Source organism: Myxocyprinus asiaticus, chromosome 28, assembly GCF_019703515.2.
Source record: "Myxocyprinus asiaticus isolate MX2 ecotype Aquarium Trade chromosome 28, UBuf_Myxa_2, whole genome shotgun sequence".
Taxonomy (NCBI): Eukaryota; Metazoa; Chordata; class Actinopteri; order Cypriniformes; family Catostomidae; genus Myxocyprinus; species Myxocyprinus asiaticus.
The window spans coordinates 17,188,022-17,213,946 of NC_059371.1; the positions used below are offsets into that span (position 1 = coordinate 17,188,022).

The following is a 25,925-nucleotide window of genomic DNA, read 5'->3' on the forward strand; positions in this document are numbered from 1 at the left end:
TTTCCGGTGGCGGGTAAAGAACCTTCGGGGCACTTGCGCCGAAAGCGACAATAAGATGACACTGTCAATGTGTCACAATAACAATCGGCTATGACAACAGTCAGGGACTCTGCCATCTGCGGATGGGCACAGCACTTATCATAGAGTTAATTCTTCAGCGATGTACCTTATCCAGGTAATGTATTACCTCAGCTTACTTTCGCGACCGACGAAATGTTATTACTTTGCCAGTTGGTTGTGTTACGTCCATTAAACCTGACCGCTCGCATTTTGTTTTACAATGTCTTTATAAGATGACCAATTTCAGGTATTTTGAGAGGTAGAGGCGAAATCCTGGGTTTATTTGAGTAAATGTGAAGAAGCGGCCGTGTCACGTTACTTCCTGGTTTCGAGCGCTAGTGGTTGGAGGAACTGCGTGGCTGAAAAAAGAAGCTGACACGTGGATCATCATCAACACTTCAGGAATCAGGAAAAAGCAGCAATTCCTCACTCTGCGTTGTAGCGGCTGTGAAAAACGACAGTTTACTGATTAACAGAGCACAGTGGATGTGGTATATGGGAATGCTCCTGCGAAAGAAACGGATAAAAACAGATTTTTTTTTTGCATTTCTTTGCCTTTTTTCCTGTCACGCTCGCACGGACTGACCCGAAAGGATATCAGAGAAGATAGTCACAAACTAATAGATTTGTCGTTGAATGGCAATTCTACAAAAACATGGCAAGAACTCTTGTCCAGATTTGGCCAGTATTAAAGAGAACCCCGCAGAATATTTCGGACAAGCTGGATCACAGAAGTGGGTAGAGTCGAGTCAGAACTGGACAAGGTGAGACCACCTCTCCAATATTAAAATAATACAATCACTTCATTCTTGGGCGCAGCAGTCACTGTTTCATGATTAACTCTGTCACTTAACAAAACACTGACTTATTTTTATGTTAGTTTCAAACGCAAAACATTCCAATTTCAATTCAATTCAAATTTTCAAGAAGTTCTGTTGTGTCATTCAAGTGAGCGATGTTACTTGGAAGTCATGGTGGGCTAGGCTTAGTATTTGGACATTAAATTAAAATGTAAAGGTTATCAAGTTATATTATTTTTTTATTATTATTGTCTCACTCCATCAGATGTCTGTCAGGTGACATTCTAGAGTAGAATCCAGGGGTCGTTCACACAACACGTTCTTACGCTAAAAAAGCTAGACGCAACGAATACAACAGAACGCACGTGTCTCAAAACGCGTTTTTAAAAGTTCAAGGTCTTTTTTTTTTCTTTCTTTTTTTTAATTCCGTGTTCAATACAAGTTAAGCTCAATCGACAGGCTTTGTGGCATAATGTTGATTACCACAAAAAAACAAAAAAAAAACAAAACAAACAAAACAAAACTTAACAATGGCAAAAATCGAGGTTACAATACGGTAGCTACAATGGAAGTGAATGGGGCCAATTTCCGGGGGGGTTAAAAGCAGAAATGTGATGCTTGTATTTGAATAAAAGCACTTACATTAATTCTTGTGTCAAAACTTGTGTATTATTTGAGCTGTAAAGTTGTTTAAATCGTCGTTCGGTTTACTCCATTACATCGGCATGGCAACGAATTTGTAAAATTAGATTTAACTTTACACAGAAAAGGTTAGTAAGTGATTTTATCACACTAAAATCATGTTAACTTTCATATGATTTATGTCTTGCAGCTATTGTTTTGAAATGGTGATTATTTTAATGTTTAATGTTTGGCCCCATTCATTTCCATTGTAAGTGCCTCACCTTAACCCAGATTTTTGCTTTTTTAACTAAAAAGGGACGAGTCGAAATTTTTTTTTCTGGTAATCAACATTATGCCACAATTGCTGTCAATTGAGCTTAACTTGTAATGAACCCAAAATATTTCTTTAACTTGACACGGGACGCAGTACAACGCTCAATGGTATCCTGTCTACCTCATGTTTACATAGGAAAAAATGTAAAAACAGCACTAACAGACAAAAGAATATGTTCGGCGTGAACAGCCCCTAAGTCACAGGACCTCTGCACTGAACCAGAGGATTAAAATCAGTTCACCAGCTTGGATATCTCTTGTTAGTAGAAAGGTTGATGAACTAAGTGCATTTGCATTAGATTTAGTCATTGCATCTGAAGCAAATGAACCTAAATTGGTATCTGCCAATTAGTAATTGAATTTGTGCATGCTTTTGCTTGCCTCCAACAACTTCTCACGTGAGTCTTGTTTAATGTAGAGATTGAAAACCCTTAGAAACTTGGATATTCTGGCTTTCTCTCCATCTCCAGGCCATTAGCGAGGATATGGACGGTGGTGCTCTTGCTGGGGACATGCCTGCTGTACTGTGCCCGTGTGGCGATGCCTATCTGTGCAGTGAGCATGGCAGAGCGGTTCAGCTGGTCGAAGAGAGAGACGGGCATGGTGTTGGGCAGCTTCTTCTGGGGCTACTGCTTCACTCAGGTCCTTGGAGGCTATGTCAGTGACAGGTTGGATCCCATTGATTCCATTAGTAATATTGGTAAAACGAATAACAAAGCCAACAATTTCTTTATTTGTGTAGTGTGTAGGATTTTTCTTTTTCCTTGTCAAGTTCATTATTAAAATTTTATGAAGCCTTCCTGAGGTTTATCATAGGACTTTTGAGGGCCCTTTTAAATGTTTTAATTATTCTAATTATAATGTAGCAACAGTCTAGTGGTCACAGAAATCAGTATTTGATGAATACATGAATGTGTGCCTTGTAAATATTTTCATCATTAATAATAATACCACAACATTTTCAATGAATTACTCATCAGATAAGAATGCATAAATGTTTAAACAATAACAGCCAACTTTATGAAATGATAAAGTCTTACAAGAAGGGCAGGTATTATTGCATTCATTGGTATTTAGACAATCTGCTGATGTGGTGGCACCCACTGGGACAAGGGAGTGACACTATTTAAAAACTTCCACAGTTGCTAGGTGTCAAAACGAATTTACATATTTGTTGAACCGGATGTGAGTGATATTATTCAAATGGTATTGAGGATGGTTAGTCATGCTGTCTCTGTAATGCACCAGTAAAATTGTCAAACAGTCACGCAGTGGTCGAGTGTCTCAGGTTTTTTGTCTCACCCCTTTGCTGCAGTGGGTATCACTTTATTTTATATGGTTGTTTAGTTGTGATTTTAGTAATTTCCCATTCAGAGAGTATTAAAAAATGTTCTGCAGGAGTTGCATAATATAATGCTAATTTTAACTTTGAGCTAAAATACAGTAATTTCACAAAATGTTCCAAGTCTAGTGGCCACAACCTGCTTAGAAATAGGACTCGATTTGATTAAGTAGGTGAAACAAATACAGTTGCTGTGAATAGCTATTTTGCAATTGTCCCATGCTGCAGATCTAAGGACTTAAACAGCACTACATAGTTTTTGAAAACATCTGATAATTGTCTGAGCCATACTGAATTACTTGGTTTCTTATGCTAGAGAAATGCTCAAATATATTAAGATAAATAGCTACTTTATTACATCTGTTATTCATGAATACTTGTTATTTCAATTAGCCTTGTAAACCTGTTGATTTGTGTGGTGTTCAGGGTGGGAGGAGAGAAAGTGATGCTGTTGTCAGCAGCAGCGTGGGGAGCAATGACGGCTTTCACGCCAATCTTGGCCCATTTCTGCTCCCAGCCCATCATCTCCATGACTATCTCCCGCTTCCTCATGGGCCTGCTGCAGGGTGAGTGATGAGAAGGGTTCAGCTCTGTCCCGGTACCGCAGTCTCATGAGGTGTCAAGATCACAGAAAGAACACACATTTCCATAACAGTGGATTTATATGCTTTCAGGCTGTGCTGATTACTTACTTTCTGAGATCATAAGATACAGTATAATGCTGTTAAGTTTGTAGTATTAAAACCCGGAAGTGAATCAGCATTTTCAAAACATGGGTTCCCTCTGGAATTTTCAAAAAGTTTTATTAAACTGGTTTATGATTTGAGTAACATAAGGCCTGTGGTTTTCATTGCTTGAAAAGACTCAAGTTTTTTTTTTTTTTTTATGTCATAAATTGCAAACATTCATACTTAAAATGTGAAATGTGAAGCTGGTGTGTTTTATAAAAATCTAAGTTGCTAACAAGATGCTAAATAAGGATTTTTTTCAACTTCCAAAAACAGCTACATCAAAATTCACGTTTGTGGTATGAGTGTGTAATTTACAGTTTTGGGTAAGTTAATCAAAAAAAGTAATTCACTTCAAATTACTACTCTAAAGTTGTAATTGGATTACTGACTTTACAGATTACTTCATCGAAAAGTAATCACATTACTAACCATGGCCGGGTCTAAGGGGAGCATTGCCCCCGTAGATTTTTCATTTGCTTCCAGAAACTTCTGATACCCCTCTCCCAGTCCAGTGAAGAGACAACCACTTGCCCACCCTAAAGATCAAAATACCCAAAAGATTGCATCTTAGTACCAGCCCTGTTAATAATTACTTTGTTACTTTCTAAAACACTTTTTACAGAAAAGCTTTTGTTTTTCCTCTCAATGAATTCAAAATAATGTCCACATTTCCTCCTTGTTCATTGACTCATTAAGGGGCGCACACCATTCAGCTGTCACAAAATACAAAAAGATGTAAAAATTAACACATCATGTTTTAAATGTACCCTATAAACAGTGCATAATATTATTTTTGAAGTAGGTGTAACCTAAGTAAAATAAAGGTAATTAACTTACAGTCAGTAACTGTAATCTGATAACAAAACTTTTAAAATGTAATCCATTGCACTACATTTTGTACTTAAAATGAACTAAATTACAGTAATGATTAATTACTTTGTAATTTGATTGCACCCAACACTGATAATTTATGCTGTAGTACAAAATGTGAAAGTCTCAAGTAATGTTAAAGGATTAGTTCACCCTAATAACGTTTTAATTATCAATTAAGTTTTTACAAAAACATATCGGTTTGCTTCAGAAAACATTCATTGACCATCCGGAGTTGTGTGGATTACTTCTATGCTGCCTAAATGTGAATTTTGGACCGTCAGAGTGCTGGCACCTGTGCACTTGCATTATAAGGACCTGACAGAGCTCTGTCTTCTTCTTCTAAAAATCTTTATTTGTGTTCTACTGAAGAAAGAAAGTCATTCACATCTGGGATGGCATCAGGGTAAGTGAATAATGAGAGAATTTTCATTATTGGGTGAACTATTCCTTCAACCACAGACCTAATTTTACTCATAAATTAAAGGGATAGTTCACCCAAATATTAAAATTCTCTCATGATTTACTCACCCTCATGCCATCCCAGATGTGTATGACTTTCTTTTCTCTGCAGAACACAAATGAAGATTTTTAGAAGAATATTTCATCTCTGTTGGTCCTCACAATGGACGTGAAAGGGTGCCAAAATTTTGAAGCTCCAGAATCCACATAAAGTGAGCAAAAAAGTAATCCATATGACTCCAGTGGTTAAATCCATGCTTTCAGACATGATATGATAGATGTGGGTGAGAAACGGATAAATATTTAATCCATTTTTATCATAAATTCTCCTCTCTGTCCAGTAGGGTGCGATATGCATTAAGATTGTGAATCACCAAAAACAGAAGAAGAATGTGAAAGTGAAGCTGAAGTGAAGATTGACTGAGCAGTGTGGAGATTTATAGTAAAAAAAAGACTTATACTGGTCTATTTCTCACCAACACCTATCATATCACTTCAGAAGACATTGATAACCACTGGAGTCGTCTGGAGTACTTTTATGCTGCCCTTATGTGGATTTTGGAGCTTCAAAATTTTGGCACCAATTCACTAACGTTGTATGGACCAACAGAGCTGAGAAATTCTTCTAAAAATCTTAGTTTTTGATCTGCAGAAGAAAGTCATACACATCTGGGATGGCATGAGGGTGAGTAAATTATGAGCGAATTTTCATTTTTGGGTGAACTATCCCTTTAAAAACACTATTCAAAAATGTCATTTAAAATCCCAGAGCGGACCAATTACGAGTTAGCTCTCTGGCTGGCCTACAAATTGACATAATAACTGAACGGCTCCATTGAAGCACAATAATATTTTAAAGGGGTCATGACATACTCTCTTTTTTTTTTAAATGTTGTAATGTCAATAAAGTTTTTTTTGCACCAAAACAGTCATAATTTAATAATATATTATCTTTTAAATAAGATTAAAGCTGTCTGGCCCTTTAAGACTTCAATGTAAACACCCACTGTTCTGATTGGCTAACTTCATGCAGTCCCTCAAATACATACATATTTGAAAATCGAAAGAAAATGAACAAACTTTACATTGTAATTTATAAAACTACATTTCAGGGTTACCACATAATGTATACCCAACATATTACATCTGAATGTATCAATGTTCACTCAAGCATAACAACTATCAAACAGACATGACATTTGAAACATTCGTGAATTAAACTTCCTTTGAAAAGCTTGAATCATACTGTGACTGGTTCACAAGCAATCCACTCTGATATGAGCCAAAAACATACAATCCACGCTGAAATGTTCTGAATGCACAAATGTAATACAATTCATGGTGATGTTGGGTGCTTCAACTGGCCAAAGCACAGACGCTGGTCTTAACCTGAGCGACATCTTTCGTGTTTGTATTCACACAGAATGGCACGTGTTTCTCCCAGACAACGGTAGCAGCTGAATGAGACGCGTTTTTAAAAGTTGTGCTTGTACCGCTCTTAAAACACGGCGCGCATCTTCAGAAACGCATCGAAACGATTAAAGACGTCCATCTAGTCCATGTTTACAAAAGAGTGGTGGTGGCGGAGTGGTGGTGGCATAGTGGACTAAAGCACTGAACTGGTAAGCAGAAGGTTGTTGGTTCAATCCCTTCAGCCACCACCATTGTGTCCTTGAGCAAGGCACTTAAATCCAGGTTGCTCCAGGGGGATTGTCCCAGTAATAAGGGCACTGTAAGTCACTTTGGATAAAAGCATCTGCCAAAATGCATAAATGTAAATGACCAACAATTAAATGTAGCACAGATGGGTGCAAAAAACATTCCAGGACGCCTTCAAAACAGCAAGAAACAGCACAGCTGAATGAAATAGCACTGAGGTCTCCTGTCCACCATCTTCCTTATTGGGGAAAGGGATGTGGGATGAACCTCCGCTGGAAGATGTTCTGTAGCATACGTTAATGTAGGCATAGGCAGTGGTCATAAAGGATGTGATTCGGATGATCCGATGACAAGTGATCAGCACTATATACAGCTGTAAATGGGGTGCAAAACCTTTTGTGATCGAATCACAAAAAACACATGAGGTAGTCGAAAATGCATTTGAAACTCTGTAAACCAGGCTCGGTTCCAGATCAAAATCACTTGAGGGTGCTTCTGAAAATAGTGGGGGTGCTCTGTATAAAGTGGAGATGTATCATAATTACACACTTTAAATGCTACTAAAACAATGTCAATAACAGTTTTTTATGTACAAAACATTTATTGCTTCGTTTTTTTTTTCACTTGATCTGTTGCTGAAAAGGACAGCAAAATGCTGCACGTGCAGATTAGGACATACTGATTTGCACAATCATACACGTTTATAAGTTTTGATGCAGCAGTTGTAGCAAATGCAAGGATTTTTGTGTGTTTGCTGAGATTCAAGGATATCTGCTTGCCAATTTACAGTATTAGACTTACATATTCAACTGAGCAGAGGTGTGCAATTGTTTTGGTATAGGGGCCACTGTTAAGTTGAACATGAAAGAAAGAAGATAAAAAGTTCTGCATAGTTGTATTTTTTAATCCCAGAAGTAGTATTGCACTCATGCACTCAATGAATGATGCACAGTTTTCTGAAGTGTATTCTGATGGGACCATTCTGCGATTGCTTGAAGTTTTGCTGCTACATTTCTATCACGTGTTAGTAAAACTGAATTAAGACTGAGTATAATTATTAATTGTTTATTTTACCATACTTCAATGTAGTGGTAATTTAGTATTCAATTTAACACTCTACATCAGGAGTCTGGTTTAATAGTAAAATAAAATATTCGGAAATTATAGAATCTAAAGGCTTATTTTAATGTTGGCCGCAAAGTGGACCCCTTTACTTGTTATATCAGCTCATTTAAACGCTCATGGTCATGGTGTGAGTCTTGTCGATGGTTTATTTGGCATCCCATTCAACACACAACTGAATAAAACAGGCTGCATGACATGGATAAATGATTACTGCCAGAGTAACATTCACATACAGGCGTGAGGGACTTCAGCATTTCACAGAGAACAAACATATTCCTCTCGCTTGGTTTTGCTCACGTGTCCCCTCTGCATGCGAGTGATGTGAAGATCTATTGGGATTTCACTAAAGTTCATGGCTGAAAAAGTTTGCTCGCAGACTTGACACTAAACAGCACACACAGCATCACGAATGGACACGGAGTGACTGCATCACACTTTTGAGCAGAATATTGCACTATTGAGCGGCAAGTTTTTTTTTTTTTTTTTTTTTTTTCTAAGAGGAGAGAGTGCGTGCACTCGCATGCATGGTTGCCAGATTGCATAAATTAAGCATGACATAAGGCAAAATATTTCCTATTTGTGCATGTATAACTCTCTGATTGGGGTGTTGCATCTATTATCTGGCAACCCTGAGCATATTAAAAGCTTGTGGATGCGTGATAGGTCCCAAAGCCAGATAAATGAAAGATCTAATAAAAAACGTTCATGATAAATCGACCCACGGGAAGCAGTGTGTCCTGGTCTGCAATTGAGGGTGCTTATCCTTATCTGTCAATCAACCGTTGCGCTAAATCAAGAGTTTAAACTGTTCATGACTCTGGTGATACATGGCTTTAAAAGGAAATAACTGTCCGATCGGAAAATTTTTAAAATAGCTTACATTTTTACGGATCTTCAGTGTTTTCGCGTGCACTTACAGTAGCTGAAATTTGAGCTGTACCTGGTGCACAATTTTTCCGTGCTTCTTTGTCTTGACATTTTTCTGGTTTATGAATTTATGATGTAGTGACAATATATGCCACCATGAAACCCTCCCCTCAAAAACCAATCACAAGTGCTCACAGGAGATGCATTTGTGCGACCAACAGTGATGTGTCTCGCCTGACCACATGTGATTGGATCACCAGAGATACATCTTAATACTGTGATGATATGCATTAATCCTTGTGCATCAATAAAAAAAAGTTACTCAGAGGTCCTTTTGAGGACAAAAATGTCCATGTCAAAAAACAGCCATAATAATGTTTATTTAATTATTTTTTTTAACCAACATCAGTCCTTATTGTAACTACCAAATATTCATTCATTTCCAGGATTTTAACCCTTTAAATGCCAGTTTGTTTATATAATGCCACAGTTGTTTTTTTATGAAAAAAAAAAAAAACACAAATGAATTCTTTTTTTTTTTTCTTTTTTTTGGGGATTATCACAGTCTGGGATATGTAATTGATTAGCAACAACATTGATTTTGATGCATTATTATTTTTTGTGCAGTGTCAGATAAAAAAAAAAAAACTCACACAGGACCTTAGAGGACAAAAATGTCTGCATCAAACAACTCCCATAGAAATATGATGTATGAATATTACTTTCCACTTTCACTGACCAACATCAGTACTAATCATAACTACCAAATATTCATTTTCAGGATTTTAACCCTTTAAATGCCATTTTGTTTACATTATGCCATTGTTGTTTTTTACACACATTTCTCAATACACACATATAAAACACACTCTGAGATCACTGAGAACACATCTACACAATTTTATCTGCATCATTTATTAAACTGGCCTGCAGTGCTCTATAATACAGCAAACAGAAAATAGGAAAAAAGCATGTATTTGCTCCATAGGCTAAACATGAGAAAAATGGCACCATCTGTTGGAAAATATTTAAATTTTAAATTTTGAAGCCAGGGCTAATGCACAATATCATAGAATTAATGGTTTTATGCTTTAATGGCACTGGGATCAAATATTGCAGTTTTAATGGGTTTCATTGAGGACATTTTTGTCCTGAAGGTCCTGAGTGTAACTATTTTGTGTATACAGTGTAATATAGATGTATTTTAGGAACTGAGGTTGAAATATCAAAATTCCCCCAACAATACACACCTTTGGCAAAATTTATGCCGTTGGCATTAACATGGCATTTTGACAAAAATGATCAAAAAAACAAAAATGAAAGAGACAAAAATGTCCCGAACTTCGCACAAGGGTTAATTACAATACCTGTTGTTCTTCAAGAATCCAGTAGATGGCACTGTTACAGACGTAGAAGAGAAACAGACGTACAAGACCAACATCTAATGTGTGATCAGTCAGTAAACAGAGACATGTTGAGATGTGAGTCATTTTATTTTGAATCATTGAACAAAACAAATACCACATATAAACAAGGTCTTAGTGAGTATTGTGTTATGTTTTGCTAAAGTTGTTTCGGCTAGAACATGTTACTATGTCCTTACAGAGCTCAGGGATAACGTGCTGTTCGTAGCTCTACATACATCCTGAGGCTACTACTTTAAATCATCCTCCCAAACCTCTAATAAAGATGGAACGGCTATCCGTATATTGTCCTTATTATGCTCCATCAGGCTGTGCTGACACATCTAGAAGTATGAATGTATGATCAACACCGCAACAAAAAATGAATGAACGTACGATGCAACTACAACTGTTTACTTCTTAGCGGAAGTATCTCCCACATTTCTCACAAAGCATCATGGGGTGTAGGAATAAGGTAGAGTTCGAACTTGATATTTCATCTTTTAAAAAGCGGCGCAAGATGCATGATAAAGATTAAAGCAAAGTCTTTTTAGCAAGTCAGTCCACTGTCGCCATCTTTGGAACACTCCCAGGAGACTATTTCCAGTCATGCCAGTGCAGCTCCTATCATCTTGAATAGGGGGAACACCGAAATCTTAAAAATGGTTGGTCAAGATTACGATCAAAGAACATATTTTAAATTAGCAGTAAAATCTGACAATACTGGTTTCATAAATTGTGCTTCTTTATCTCAGATTACGCAAAAAAACATAATTTTCCTGGCTTGTATAGGTAATGCGCATGCGCGTTCTCGATCTGTATCTAAAAGGTGATAGGCTCTTTTACCCGTTGGGCGCTAGAGCCTCTTGGTTTGGTGTTCCAATTTCTCCCATTCATTTAAATAGAAGTGACCCGTCTCTGCTAAATAGTCTCTGGGTCAAAGCTGTTCATCTAGTGTAGAAAAACATTTAAATCCAGATGCACATGAAGGTGTCCTGTGTAAGTCCACCTTCCTGTAAATCAGGGATGGGCAGCTGGCATCCCGCGGGCCGTATGTGGCCCTCCGTATGCCCTGTCGGACAAGACTGACTGACAAAGGCTTTATTTCTTTGAAAAAGGGATTATGTAAAGATTGCATTCAGTTTATGATGTTATTACAACTATTGACCAGAAGAGGTCGCATGTTCTTAACAGACCTGCTAATCACTCTAGGATTCTAGCATGCAACATCTTATACACCTGCTCATCATTTATAAGGTAAATTTAGCTACATTTTACCTCAGCTTGTCAGCGACATAGTGAGCGCTATTGTTAATGTACGCAGGAGGAACCCATGTCTTTTGTTTGCCTAGATACGAAATCTGTCATTAAAGATTTCAATTTGATTCGCAAATACACCATTGATCAAGTGATCAAAGAGGTGTACAGTATGAGAGATACATACACCAGAGCTGCTCTCCTCACAGATGTAAAGGGTAAATAAAATACAAGGGTAAAAGACATCAAAAGTTTTTACGAAATCCGTGACAGTGTGGGAATCACCAAAGACATCTAATGCTGTTTCGCTCGTGCTTGCGAAAAACGAAAAAGTTGTTATAAGAGGAAGAAACCCTGAAGAAATGCGCGATTGAGATGCCTGACTGATTGTTGAAAAGACTTGCGAATATGGAGAATGTTCTCTGTTTGTTGTGGTGCTGAAATGTTTTGTATTAATGCACTGAAAAGTTATGTTCTTGTATCCAGTATTTTTATTGATGATAGTATTTAGATTTTAACTAATACCTACAAGCTGTTTTATGAGGTGGGGTTGAAAATGTTGTCTGTTCATTTGTGTGTTTGTCTGTTGCAAATGTAGACAATGCAAATGAGATAAATTTTCAAGAAAATGTAAGTCTGAAGTATCTTGCTTGTCAATTGAATGTGAATTTGTACATGTGAATGGCATGTTTTAGTAAAAACGCAAATTACAAAATAATTATATTAGTTTTTATAAACATTGTTAAATAAAAATATTAATATAGGTAACACAATCTTTAAAACAACATTGCATTACTTGTGCATAGAATACCCACAATAATGAGGAAATTGAGTAAAGGGGTGAACATTGTTAGAGTGCGGATTTGTAATCCGGCCCCTTGGAGAAAAAATGTTGGCCCTCGCCCCTTTCAAAGTTGCCCATCCCTGCTGTAGATGAATCTCCCATGACAGGTCCTCTCTCCTCTTCACCTGTAACTGACTGTGTGACGGAGCTCCAGTGGGCGGGGCCAAGGGTGCAATGACAGAAATAGGCCTTGATGTCTTGCTGGAGGCAGTCATTATGCATATGTATTTGGTCCTTGTGACATCACAAATTCCAAACGGCCCGTTTCTAGAGTCTGGTTTAAATAAATGCTATTTTCTGTTAAGGAGGATGTTTTCAGTTCTGAAACTTACAGTATGTTTTTATTGTACAATGACCTCTTATGTCAAAAGATTAAGGAAAATTTGATTCCTCATGTCATGACCCGTTTAAGCCATTGAGCATGAAGAAGGTTTAGATCTTTACAAAAAAGTACTCCATTGTTCTCAGTGTTTTTGCAAGTTAGACTATCATCTTAAAATGTAGTTTGCTGCAAACTGCTACAAAGTTGCATTGTTATTAGGGAAACTTTTGCTTATTAGTAAAGATTGCTTCCAGACTGTTTACAAATTGTAAATATTCCCGTGCACATTTCAAGCCTTTTTATGAGCAGAGGTAATTGACTGTAGAGGAGAGCATAATTGTCCTGTGGTTAGCAAAGTGAGTTTACTGCAGGAATCCAACTGCTATCGTGCTATGCCTTGTGAGTTAATTATGCAACATGTCATTCTACTACGAGTTTATTCTACTACAACTGTTCAAATTAGTCTGTAAAAACTGTAGCATTACTGGACTGCTAAAAATGTGCCATTTTGTTGCAGGGTATCAGTTTGTCAGCGCTAATACTGACAAAACTGCTTAAAACAGGGTGGGGAACATTAGGGGAATGCTCATTTTGTTCAGGCTTCTGCTCCCAATCAGTATAAACAGCTTTACATCTGACCAATAGAGGAATTTGTCACACATGAGCAATCACACCATCTGGGGTGGTCTCTTCTCAAACTTAATGAGCCTGTTTGTCATTTATTGATTGTTTTGTTGCTGTTAACCTGTTCAGGTGTTCACTACCCGTCTCTGGCCAGTCTGTGCTCTCAGAAGGTTGTGGAAAGTGAGAGGGGCTTCCTCATGAGCACAGTAGGAAGTGGTTCATACCTGGGGTTAGTGGCTGGTCTCTTATTCACAAGTTTATTATTCTGAAGTTTTTACAACTTTTGTAAATGTAACAACAGTCTCTTATATTGAATCTGTGTGAATGTTTGTAGGACTCTGGTGATAGGAGGTGTAGGCTCTCTCATGCTGGATCTGTATGGCTGGGAGAGTGTGTTCTACATCTCTGGGCTTCTTTCTGTGTTGTGGGCATACTGCATGTGGAAGTATCTGCTCAAAGGAGAGGGTATGTACACATAAGCAAACCCATACAATCTTATGTACCATCATCTATCCTACCCCACAATTTGTTTAGAGATTGAAAACACAAACACTTTTTTTTTTCCTCTGGCATAATGTGTACTGATGAATTGTGCACAGTAAGACTTGGAATGTGTATTTAGAAAGTAAATAAGGTCATTTTTTATTTCATGTTCACCAAGTATTGGTGTGTAAGCCATGTGTGGTAATTTAATTAGAGTAGTTTTTATAATAATAATATATTCCAGTCTAGAATAACAGGTAGTTTTGGCTTCATTCTGATCATTGTGTCTATATTTATGCACTCCATGCACAGGCTGCAAGTGCTGTTATTCTTTTCATTAACAAGACAACTGTTTGTTTAAAGGCTGACTGTACCTGTGTTTTCAGGTCCCATCATCACGCTGGAGTCTCTGGGTAGTGCTGGGACCCAGTCCAAACTGACCAAGAGAAACTGGCTGCGTCTCTTCAGACAGCCAGCTGTGTGGTGAGATTAGCACCTGAATACTGTGTGTGTGTGTGTGTGTGTGTGTGTGTGTGTGTGTGTGTGTGTGTGTGTGTGTGTGTGTGTGTGTGTGTGTGTGTGTGAGCATGGATGCTGAACAAAGGGTCCTTACTGAGCTCCCATAAAGGCCTGATTCACATCCACTACATGTCTGTCTATATATAGAGCACTCAGTAAAACAGTCCTCCATCCAGTCAGCCAAACATGGCTAAGGGTTTTCTGACTGCACAAAACAGGGCATTTGAAAGATAGCATAACATTTTCCAACAAGATTTAAGTTAAAAGTTGAACGTTTAAGAGAATGTGAATCTTTTTAGGTGCTGTGATTGGTAACCATTTCTTAATGTTTTGTTTTGCATTTTATTCTAGCTGTTTACTTAACAATACGAGTTAAAGGAATAGATCACCCCAAAATAATAATTCTGTCATCATTTACTCTCTGTAATGCCATCTCAAAATTACTTTCTTTCTTCTATGGACACACATATTTTTAAAGGATATATGATTTTTGTTTATGCAATGCAAGTCAATGGGGACCAAAATGTTCAAGCTCCAAAAAGCACATAAAGGCAGCATAAATGGAATCTATACTACTTGAGTGGTTTAATCCATGTCTTCTGAAGTGCTTCAGTTGGTTTTGAAAGAGAAACAGATCAAAATGTAACTTCACTATAAATCATGACATCTGCAGTCTCCTCGATTACACTTCCTTGTGCTTTTTTGTATCCTTTTTGGAGCTTGAAAACTTTGGTCCCCATTGGCTTGCATTGTATTGACAAACACACATCTTATATCCTTCATAAATCTTTGTTTTTCTGCAGAAGAATGAAAGTTATATGAGTTTGAGATGGCACAAGGGTGAGTAAATGGTGAAAGAATTGTAATTTTTTGGATGAACAATTACTTTAACACTTTCATGAGTAGCGTCACACATTTGTGTCTTTGGAATTGACAGCGATATCACAAGCTCCAAGATTTTAAATATGCTTTTGTGTCATGCTGCTGACACGGAGAGAGACAGATTCACCATGCAGTTCACAGAAACAGCTGCTTAAACATCCTTTTCAACCAAATAAGTCCTGTTTTTGTATTCTTTGCATTTTTATGAACATAATGTTTTTTGTGTGCAAAAATAACTAAATCATGAAAGGTTTAAGCTCTTTTGACAGTGTCTGTGGCATGCTGTGGTGTTATCACAGACTATACTGTTGCCCTCAATTTGTAAAATCATCCAGAAATCTACAGTACTCATAGCTAAAATCACAAAAATAACAAAAATAGGAGCTTTACATTTCTGTTTTAACCCCTCTTGAATGTCTTGACCCATAGACTTCCATGGATGTATACAATTTTGTTTTTGCTGAATTAAATTCTGTGGTAATTGAACTTAACTTGTGTTGAACCCATAACTTTCCTTTAAATAAGCCAGCAGTGTCTCAAATTAATTTTTTAAATTGCAAATACTTCATCTAGTTTCTCAATAATTTAAAGTGTTATAAAATGTTGTCTTAATAGTAACCATTATTAATAATGTTATTAGTTTGTAGATCCATAAGATTTGGCCATTTTTAGACATTCTTTTATTCTTCAGTTAGCTCCATTCATTCTTATGTAAATATTGCAGACATGTTTTCTTTACTAAAGGCTGACAGGTTGTGTTGGTGTCATCCATTTTAATCATGTTCTTAATAGGGCTGTCAATTGATAAAAAAAATAAAAAATAATATTGTTTTATATATAATTAATTACATGATTTCCTGATTAATGAATTGAATTAATCGCAATTAATCGCATATCAGTATTTACTGAGAAAGGCCCCCTAATAAAGACACTTTAGTGTATATACAGTACAGTATATAACAGTTATAATAAATATTATTATGCACAAAATTCAAATACATTACATCATGTACATGTATCCCAGTAAAAGTTTCAAACAAAGTTAATGGTTTATTCTGGTTCATTTGTATATGGAATTAAGTTTATAAAAAATGATTGTTTATTTTTTTACAAGAGTTCATACATGTTTGCTTAAAATAATACATTTTTTATTACTGTTTATTTCATTTACTTACCTGTTAATATCACATCCAATCCGGGTAGAGGGAAGAGTCATGCGATGAGGTCATAGGTTGGTGGGTGGAGCATGGGGAGGCAGAAGAGAGAAGCGGTGAGCACGTGGAGATGCAAGCACAGTGTTAATGTGATTAACCTATTTTTCAGAAACGTCCTGTTAGTTTAAGGTGATTAACCTGCGTTCTCTAAGAGGGTGAATTTGAGTCAGTTTGATTGGACTGACTAAAACTTAAAATATGCAACTGCAATCTGTGTGTAGCATGGACTATTGCAAGGCTGTCTGCAAGAACTGTGGAACAGAGGGGTCTGCTTCAACAGACTCTAAAGAGCTAGTGGCTGCAAGAATCAGTTGTCAGATAGTGTTTTCGGCACGAGTGATATAGGCAACAGACTCCAAAGAATTCATGCGGCCACACTAGGGCACTGGACGTTCCCTCACAATGCTTCATCTGGAGACACTACCAAGGCCGCGACTGGCTCTTCGACTTTTGGCACATTTTGCACCCCAGTGGACACCGCCTCGGCCATAGAAGCTAAGGTACGTGCAGTTTTGGATCGCCTCTTGGCCGTCCCTGATCCTTTCAGTGCGCTAGAAAATTCTGCCTCAGTGTTTTTACGTGCAGGCATAGTAAAAGTATCTGTAAGTAGAGACTTGCGAAAGAACATTGGACTGAACAGGATGGGTGCTCATCAAGTCTGAGACGAGCCACTGCCATTTGAAACGCTGTCAATGTGCCATCCACCGGAAGTGGAACATTCCCTGAATAATGGCGTGAGCCTCCAGAGCCACCCAAGTCAGATTCAGCTGGCACGTCCTGCGGATCATCAAACCTGGCAATTTCAGAGGCAAGGTGCTAATGAAATTGTGTATCAGAAGCACACATGGACATAGTGTCAAGGTGGGAGCTATGAGAAAGATAAGGAGAGGTGGTAACCTCTACATTTAAATGTGTTTGAAATCCTCCGTGGAGCCCGTAGTAGCATTAGAGACCAAGCCTGCTGGTTGAAGTGACTGCAGGAGTCGCTTCATCTCTGCCATATCTGAGAAAAGGTTAGCAAACTTTTTTGACAACAGACACTCTGCCAAACGACTGCCTTTAGAAGTGGATCTTTTCTTAGCTAGAGGTGTGCCAGCAGCTGCAGAGGCATGGCACTTTTGAGATCTCTGCTGTGAAACCTGGTCCGGTTGTACAAGATTTGCTTGCCGATTGCGGTCCAGATCAGCCAAACGCTACTCTCTCTCCGACAAAGGCCCATCATCAGGAAGGAGCTCATTAGGACAGAATCTACAATTCCGGGGATAGGCAGGAGAAATTGAGCTGTAAGCCATTTCGACTGTCAAGTAGCCCTTTGGATAGAACCGCAAGGAGTGATTGCTAGATGCAAATGCATCACAACCTCCGGATGAACCACGAGGATCTGTGGAGGAAGGATACCAGAGCCATAGTACCGCGTAATTGGCTCAATCGCACCCACGAATAGGACCGACAGGCGTAAGGAGAAAAAAAAATAAACACACAAAATAGCAGGGAAAATGCTCGATAAACGCAAACACTGAGAAAGGCCCCCAAACACGGCAGCTCAAATCCAACAGTTCGTTAATTCAACACAGTAATACACTAACAAAGATACGGGCTATAGGGGAACCTAGCCCAAAATTTATATTTTGCATTTGATAAATTGCTTTGTTTTTCCTTTGCATTTTTTAATGAGTAAATAGCATTTGAGTATACTTAAGTTTGATTATTGTGTGATTTACAATTCATTCAAGTGTTTAAAATTACCAAGTGATATTCAAGAGTTTGCTTAATTGAGACGTGATTGTTTAAGAGTGTTTAATTTACACAGTAATTGAGTGTTTCCCAGTAATCCTAAAATCGAAATCAAACAGTATAGATAAACTCAGGGTTTAAAGTGGTCTATGGGGCTCTATATACATTTATTGGATCAGGGTTAGGGTCTGTTGTGCTCCATTCAGCTGCCTTTGAGGTCAAAAGACATCAAGGCTGATCTGCATGCTCCTGTTTGTTTGACAAGTAGCCTGTACACTACTGCCACATATTCATAAAAACATCAGTGTGGTACATCAAGCTTGAATTGCTCTGATGGTAGGAACTTTCCTTATTACTGAATTTACGTACGGGTTGTGGCATGATTAATTGCTTTATTTTTCATATTGATAATCAAACCAAACCTGTTAAATCGACAGCACTAGTTCTTAAACATCCTTGTCTGTTTTTTGTTTTGTTTTTCAGCGCTGTCATTGTTACACATTTGTGCACTGCTAGCACCTTCTTCACACTGCTGTCATGGCTGCCAACATTTTTCAAGGACACTTTCCCTGATGCCAAGGTAAAATTACCTGCTAAATTACAGCATAAATGGGGGCATTTACAGTATATTTCTTATCTGACTTGTGTATTGCAGTGCATGGGCCACAAGACTTACCTGTTGTTCATTGCCCGTTCATTTGTGTGTCTCTGTGTGTGTGATTCTATGTGTGTGTGCTTCCCCAGGGTTGGGTGTTTAACGTGATCCCATGGTTTGTGGCCATACCCTCTTCCCTGTTTAGTGGCTGCCTCTCTGACCATCTAATCAGTCAGGGTACGACACCAAACATACTACACAAATACAGTCACTCTCTCTCATTAAAAGTCTATGTCCTCTGCAGCCGATAGAATGGCAATGAAAAATTCCCTGTTCCTTTCTATAGTTTCAGCACCTGTGGTTTTATCATTGCTCTGTCATGGCTTTGCTCTTTCCCACTAAAGTTTGTTTGAGTTTTATGGTGTTGTAAATGTCAAGTCTACATGACTGTAATTGTCTTATAAAAATGTTCTTGAGCTGGCTCTCTCTCTCTCTCCTTGTCTCTTGAAGGTTTTGATACTGCATCTGTGAGAAAACTCATGCAGGTAAGCCTGAAATATAAATACAATGTGTGTGTAAGGGTGGGTGAATAGCTCAAAGGCTTGAAGGAAAGTCTAAGGTAGGTATCTGGAGAACTACAGTATACCTTTGTTTTAAAAAAACCCTGAAATCAGAACAGGAGTTTTGTTGCTTTTAATCCATGTGTGTTAGCTTTGAGGTCATCTGTTTGCTAGTGTACTCCTAAAAGTTGACAATTAACTTTTTAGAAGATATGAAAACACATTTCGAATTTACTGGTAGTCGTCCCTCTTCCAAACATTGACTCATGTTGTACTAAGGTAGATATACAATTTTTGTCCAGTGAAATGCTCCTGCTTTTTTCAGTTCTTCTCTATGGGTGTATCCAGTGTGTTTACTCTGTTTCTGTGTGGGACCACTACTTTCCCCACAGCCGTGGCTTTCGTGTCCGCTACTATGGGCCTCACCACATTCAGCCACAGGTAATACAGTTTAATCCTTCAAAGGATGTCATGTCACATTCAAACTCACCCTCTGTATATGCATACATGTGCATATCTCTCTCTATCTTTCTGTCCCTCTAGTGGGGTTTCGGTGAATGTTCAAGATCTCGCTCCATCCTGTGCAGGGGCTCTGTTTGGTCTGTATTATACTATTTGCTTTGAGTGAAACTATAGCTGCTTTTCCACCATTGGGCCGAGCGGATCTCATTGTGAAATCGTGCTGTTCCAGGCTTGTTGTGCATGAATGATGTACATAACAAATACGTCAGTTGGCGATGGCGTGAGAGGTAAACATTGGAGCGAGGGGGCTGTGGAGGATGATTTTATAATCCAGTTTTTAGGACTGCTTTTTTTCCCTGTTTTTTTACATGGCAGCAGCTGGATATTATTGTTTTACTCCCATAAACCACTGAAAAGACATGCCTCTTGTCGCAAAGAGAAAAAGGCAACAAGTTTACCATTGTTTGCCAAGGTGTGTAGCATGCCACCAAACACGCACACACAGAAAGGTAAAAATCCCCAGACTAGTTCAAAAGGATATTTTTTAACAAAATATTAAACGAGTAATATAATGATATGAGTTTTAATGAGCTAGCTAGCGTAATCTACCTCACTGACAAAAAGTGATGTCAGGGTGTGTTAAACAAAAAGTACTATTCTTGTTAAACCATCATAAAATCATAAAGATACACGAAACATACACTATTTTTTTAAATGAAATTTTATTAACCTCATAGTGAACTTTGATAGCTACCTAGAAACAAATGAGTTACCTTGGCATTGACAAAATGACAGTCGTGAGTTGCCACGCACTAATGCCATTCCACCAGCAGGGTTGAGCATGGTTAAGCACGTTTAGCTAACCGTGCTGAAAAATCCGGTCTGAGAACAGTGCTGTGTTGTAATTGTGCAGTGCTGAACCTCAAGTGAAAATGCTACTGAAACCGTTCCACGCTGTGCTCAGAAGCGTTTGGCCCGATGGTGGAAAAGTGGGTCATGAAGCCATTCTGGAACAGTAATGATTACTGGACACACACATTGTAGCACATTACACTAATCTAAGCATTAACTGCTGTGCAAACACATTATACACAGTTGTACCAGCGATTATTGGCATATTTTGTGAATGTTTTCTGTCATTTTGTAATCAAGTTACATATGTTTTGTTGGGATCTATAAAGTTATCTTTTTGTCTGTTTCTCATAGGGGTAATGAATACCTGTGGAGCATTTACAGGTAAGAAGGGTTTCTAAATATATTTTAAAAGTTAGGTCAAAATCAAATGTATAAAGAAAAATGTAAAACTGGAACCTCAGGAAAACGATCAAAAGTTTATTCGTTTTTATTTTTTATTCAAGTTGATGATGTGTGAATGCTGCATGTGTAAATGCTATTAATAACGGACTGTATGTGTGTCCCTGTTAGGGGTCATCATGGTGTATTTCTCGGGGTATCTGATCGAGACCAGTGGTTCCTGGGCGTCAGTTTTCAGCCTCATCACTGTAGTCAACCTGCTGGGTTTAGGAACATTTTTAACCTTTGCAGAAGCTCGGAGAGTAGACATCGATATAATGAAGGGCCGTTACCACAACACCCACATTTAAGACCAGAGGATACCGAAGCACAATCAGACCTTGGACGAGTACCGTCATATGGATCTTCAGTATAGTGTGCATCTGGGATGGAAAGTGGAGGTTAATATGATTCGATCATCTGCTTGGGCTTTGGTCTATTAATATCATGTTATGGCTATTGGATGACTTTTTAAAATACCTCAGTCATATACATAGTAAAATATGTAGTCATCTCTGTCAGTCTCAGATATCTCAGTTGTTTCTTCCAATTGTAAAAACTTTTGGGAAAACAAAAATAGTGTGGTGAGAGATTCTAATGTGTTTGTTACAGCAGAGGGGGCACAAGTGGAGGTTTGTGTCGGTTTGAAGAAAGTTACTGTCATTAGTACTTTGTTGGGGAGACAATCAATCGTTTATGAAGTTGGAGAGGTTATCTAGCTGTTAAGAGTGTTTTCTGATCTTTAAAGGATGTTTTTGTACATCTTAATCTCCACTTTTGAAACAAACTGCTAGTGTCCTTTTTTTTTTTTTTTTTTTTTTTTTTTTTTTTTTATTTATTTGTATTTGTCAGTGGGGACTTTTTATCAGTGGGCCATTTGTGTGGACCAAGATGTTGCACAATGAAAGAAGAGTAAAATGATTGTATTATGGTGATGTCAATGACTATTGACCCACCATAATGACTATTTTGAGCTGAAATATACTGAGAGGGTCACAAAAGTATTGTATTGAGTTGTTTATGCAAAAGACTCGTGGATCAGTTTTTTGCTGTAAATCTCTGAATTGCATATACGCCTTTAATGAAACTGAAGTTGACTGAACTCTAAAAGTTGCCTAATGGCACAAGTTAAATGTAAGAAGTTATTTTCTTTTTAATTTTCTAATCATTTTGACTATCATGAATGGGGTAGTCACCAGTCACAAAACATAACCTTGCAATAAAAATACAATCAATGGGTTCTTCTAGCTGCCATTCTTTTCAAGGTGCCATATAAATTGTTACTGTTCAGTTACATTGAAGGAGTGGAAATTCTTTCATCAGCCCTAAAATGTTTTTTTTCTCTGAATGTGCATTAAAATTTTGGAAAAATTTCACTGTTACTGCAGTACAAAAAAAAAAAAAAAAAAAAGCCGGTAAAAGCTCGAATTAGTAATAGGTCACTTTTCTTTGTGAGGGACTCAAAGAATTTTTTTAAAAGTACATAAATGCATAAGAAATATGTTCACATAGACATTTTGTGATTAAAATCTTTATTTTATACATATATTCGACCACACTGTGTGTAATATATAAATGTATAATTGTAGCCTATTTTAAAGTAGTTTTATATTTTATTGATTTATATGATTTTGAGATTAGGTTGGAAATGCTTATATGATCATTGCTTTTCTAATTTTAATATATATTGTCTGTTTTCTGTTGTTTCTGTCATGTGCTCTTGCCATGACTTATTATCATTTCATGCATATTAATATTCTGTTTCGTTTAAGCATTTAAAGGAATATTCCAGGTTCAAAACAAGTTAAACTCAATCGACAGCATTTGTGACATACAGTATAATGTTGAATACCACAAAAATACTTTTTCACTCATCCCGCATTTTCTTAAAAAAAAAAAAAAAAAAAAAAAAATCTGGGGTATAGTGAGGCACTTGCAATGGAAGTGAATGCACAAAAAAAGGAATAAAATTAAGATTTATGATTTTTAATTTCATAAATTTCTATCTAATTTAAGTAACTTAACAACATTTAAATATATAAGTTTTATTTAATTTTGTTCAAATTAATTTAATTCAATTTGATGCAATTTTATGAAATTGTAATGTATAAATCTTATAGAAGAAGAAGAATTAAAGTGCTTTTATAAAATTATAAGCTTCACATTTCTGCATTTGAACCCTCCAAAATTTGATCCCATTCACTTCCATTGTAAGTGCCTCACTGCAACCATGATTTTTGCTGCTGCTTTTTTTTTTTTTTTTTTTTTTAAGGAGGGACCAGTCGAAATAAATGTTTGTGGTAATCAACAGCATACCACAAATGCTGTCGATTGAGCTTAACTTGTATTGAACCCAGAATATTCCTTTAATGCTGTTTAATTGAACCTTTCATGTGTTACTGTTCGTTCCCTGTTCTTTGTCAGACTGTTCTACATTGCTGGATTATGAGGGTTTGGTCCAGCATCACAGCTAACAATAATTTATGAATGAAGAAATGTTGAATATTTATTATGCTGACAGCATAAATTCTCTTGCTCAAGTATAACAGACATCTAGGAAATATAATAGTAAATCGGAATCAGTGAATTAGTGTCACGTCATGCCATCCTGAACTTAAAAAGTTCAATTTTACAGAATATTGTACTCTTAGAGAATAAATTGTCACTTGAAAAACGAAATGTAAAACAATGTAATGTAAATGTTGTATTGTCGTGTATTTGTAAGCATATTTTGCTGAAATGTAAATAAAATATATTTTATGAAGTGAAAATGTTGTGTAGTTATATTATTCTTCCAGAAAGTGATCCAAGAGGTCTTTCAGTCCCCTTACCACAATGGGGCAGCAAAGACCAGATAACTGAGTTGTAGTGTTGGCGCTACTTCCCTTCTAGTGAGGTTTACACTCACTTAACTTGTTGGCACGCAAATTTAAACGCTGAAATTAAGACTTTATGTGTGTAACTGAAAGAATGAGGTTTGGCATACACGTGTGCTTTTAACTGCACCTTCTCCCAGTTTATGACATGATTGCACCTCAATATATTGTCAAACTAACCCAACTAGGTGCAACTATACTGTAACTTCCACACAAGTCCTATAATATATCTAGTTCAGTTTAGATATGTTTATTTATTTAAATTTGTGTGACTTCCGTGGAGCTTCATACATGACGGAAAGTGCCCTGGACTGGAAAGGCCAACGTGCTAATGAATCTTGTACTTCAAACTGTTGTTGTAATTCCAGAGCTGTATCAGCATGGATGGACATACAGTACAGGTCTTCCTCTTCTATCTGTCACTGGATATATGGGGTAGCAACATATGGCAGGTCGCTGCGTGCCATGCTGGTGAGCTGGCAATATCTGTGTGTGCCAGGCATCCATCACCCCTCTCACGGGACTCACTCAGGTTACCATAGAGACAGATGGCATTGTCGGTTGCCGTGGCGGTAGGCAGGGGGGTGAGATAAGGAGCCCGGGGCAAAATGGGCGACACTATGTCACACCCGAATATGAGGGGTGCTCAATGCAGTTCCATGTACTGAAGAAGGTTCAAGCTTGTGTCAATGATGAAATGATGGAAATATGAAACACACACACACACACACAAGTAGGAATGTTGCCAAGGAATAGTTCACCCACAAATGAACATTTTGTCATTGTTTACTCACCCTCATGTTGCTCCAAACCCATGTGCTGTTATTTTTTTAGTGGAACACAAAATTAGAATTTTTGAAGAATTTCCTCTCTCTATGTCATACAACAACGGTTTGACCATGGGCTGTCACTATTGAAGAAATATGGCAGTAGTCCATACAACTTGTGCGCTGTATTCTGAGTTTTCTGAAGCCATACTATAGCTTTGTGTGATGAGAAGACTGAAATTTTATGTCATTGTTTGATAAAAAATCATTCATGCAAATCATTATGCAGCCTTTAAAAATGAATAATGGTTAACAATACGTTTTTGGGTGCTGACGTCCCTGTCACACAGTAGTATCGATTTCTCACAAAACTGAAAAAGTGACAAAAGACAGTTTGGTGACTTTTCGGCTTTGAATTTTTAAAAAATAAAACATATTTTTATAGATATCATTGTTTCATCATTGGGACATGTTAAAGATTTTATCAATCATACAGGTCAAGCCTCATGACTTTACAAATTCAGATGTTCTTTGGGTAAGGTGGACAGGGTTAGGGTAGAAAATAATAGGGTAATCTAAATCTTATTACTACATTACATTTCCCTATATTATAGGGGTATGCTTGACTACACATGACTAATATCACAAAATAAATTAAAACAATGAAAAACAGAAGAACTACACACTTCAAACAACTCCAACAATATTTTACTGAATGGCTGATGTCCACCTCAGAAGTGTGAGGTCATTTCATTACATTGATCTTCAATTAAAGGTCACAGTATCTGGATCGATGGACAATCAAATAAAGGGACACACACACAAAAAACTCCACTATCAGTATCGGAATGAAATATTCACCACAAAAGAATACATGCTATTGAAAGAATGTAATACTTAACACTTAATTGTATAGGTTTATTTTATTTATTTTTTATTGATTATTTAGCGCTTATTTTTTCCATAGATGTTTAAGATTCAGCTCTGGGGACATGAAGAAAAAAACTGTGATTTGTATGTCAAATAATAAGGGCACACCTAAAGAAATGCTTGTGATGTGTAAGTAATTTTAAAATAAAAGTCAAATCAGGTTTATAAAATAAAAGCCATTGTACTGGCTTTACCATACAAAGTTTTCACTCTGTTATGGGGTCCGCGTGGGCATGTTGGAGCCCAGGGTGGCCTTCAATATCACCTGTAGGACGGGCCGGTACTTG

The 25,925-nt window shown here is 37.3% G+C and overlaps 1 protein-coding gene across 2 annotated transcripts; it reads left to right on the forward strand.

Moving 5' to 3' along the window:
• On the forward strand, positions 1-23,812 carry LOC127419405 (solute carrier family 17 member 9-like). Of its 2 annotated transcripts, none has more exons than XM_051660760.1 (13): positions 1-175; positions 2,288-2,485; positions 3,586-3,725; positions 13,453-13,552; positions 13,658-13,788; positions 14,193-14,289; positions 18,639-18,735; positions 18,900-18,987; positions 19,261-19,295; positions 19,636-19,751; positions 19,854-19,909; positions 20,979-21,008; positions 21,198-23,812. In XM_051660760.1, exons 1-13 carry the CDS (start codon positions 123-125, stop codon positions 21,374-21,376), a joined length of 1,320 nt encoding a protein of 439 aa, XP_051516720.1. In that variant the 5' UTR covers positions 1-122; the 3' UTR covers positions 21,377-23,812. The 2 variants fall into 2 exon arrangements, with proteins under 2 accessions (XP_051516720.1, XP_051516719.1); XM_051660759.1 differs by lacking the exon at positions 1-175 and adding an exon at positions 328-824 and having other exon boundaries at positions 21,198-23,809.
• Positions 23,813-25,925: the final 2,113 nt, after the last annotated feature.

What these genes read in the sequence shown, in the direction of transcription:
- LOC127419405 (XM_051660759.1), top strand. Translation starts at nt 697, where the DNA reads ATGGCAATTCTACAAAAACATGGCAAGAACTCTTGTCCAGATTTGGCC. An exon ending in TTCAGACAGCCAGCTGTGTG is followed by an intron (nt 14,290 to 18,638) that starts GTGAGATTAGCA and finishes TTTGTTTTTCAG; the next exon opens with CGCTGTCATTGTTACACATT. An exon ending in TGACCATCTAATCAGTCAGG is followed by an intron (nt 18,988 to 19,260) that starts GTACGACACCAA and finishes TGTCTCTTGAAG; the next exon opens with GTTTTGATACTGCATCTGTG.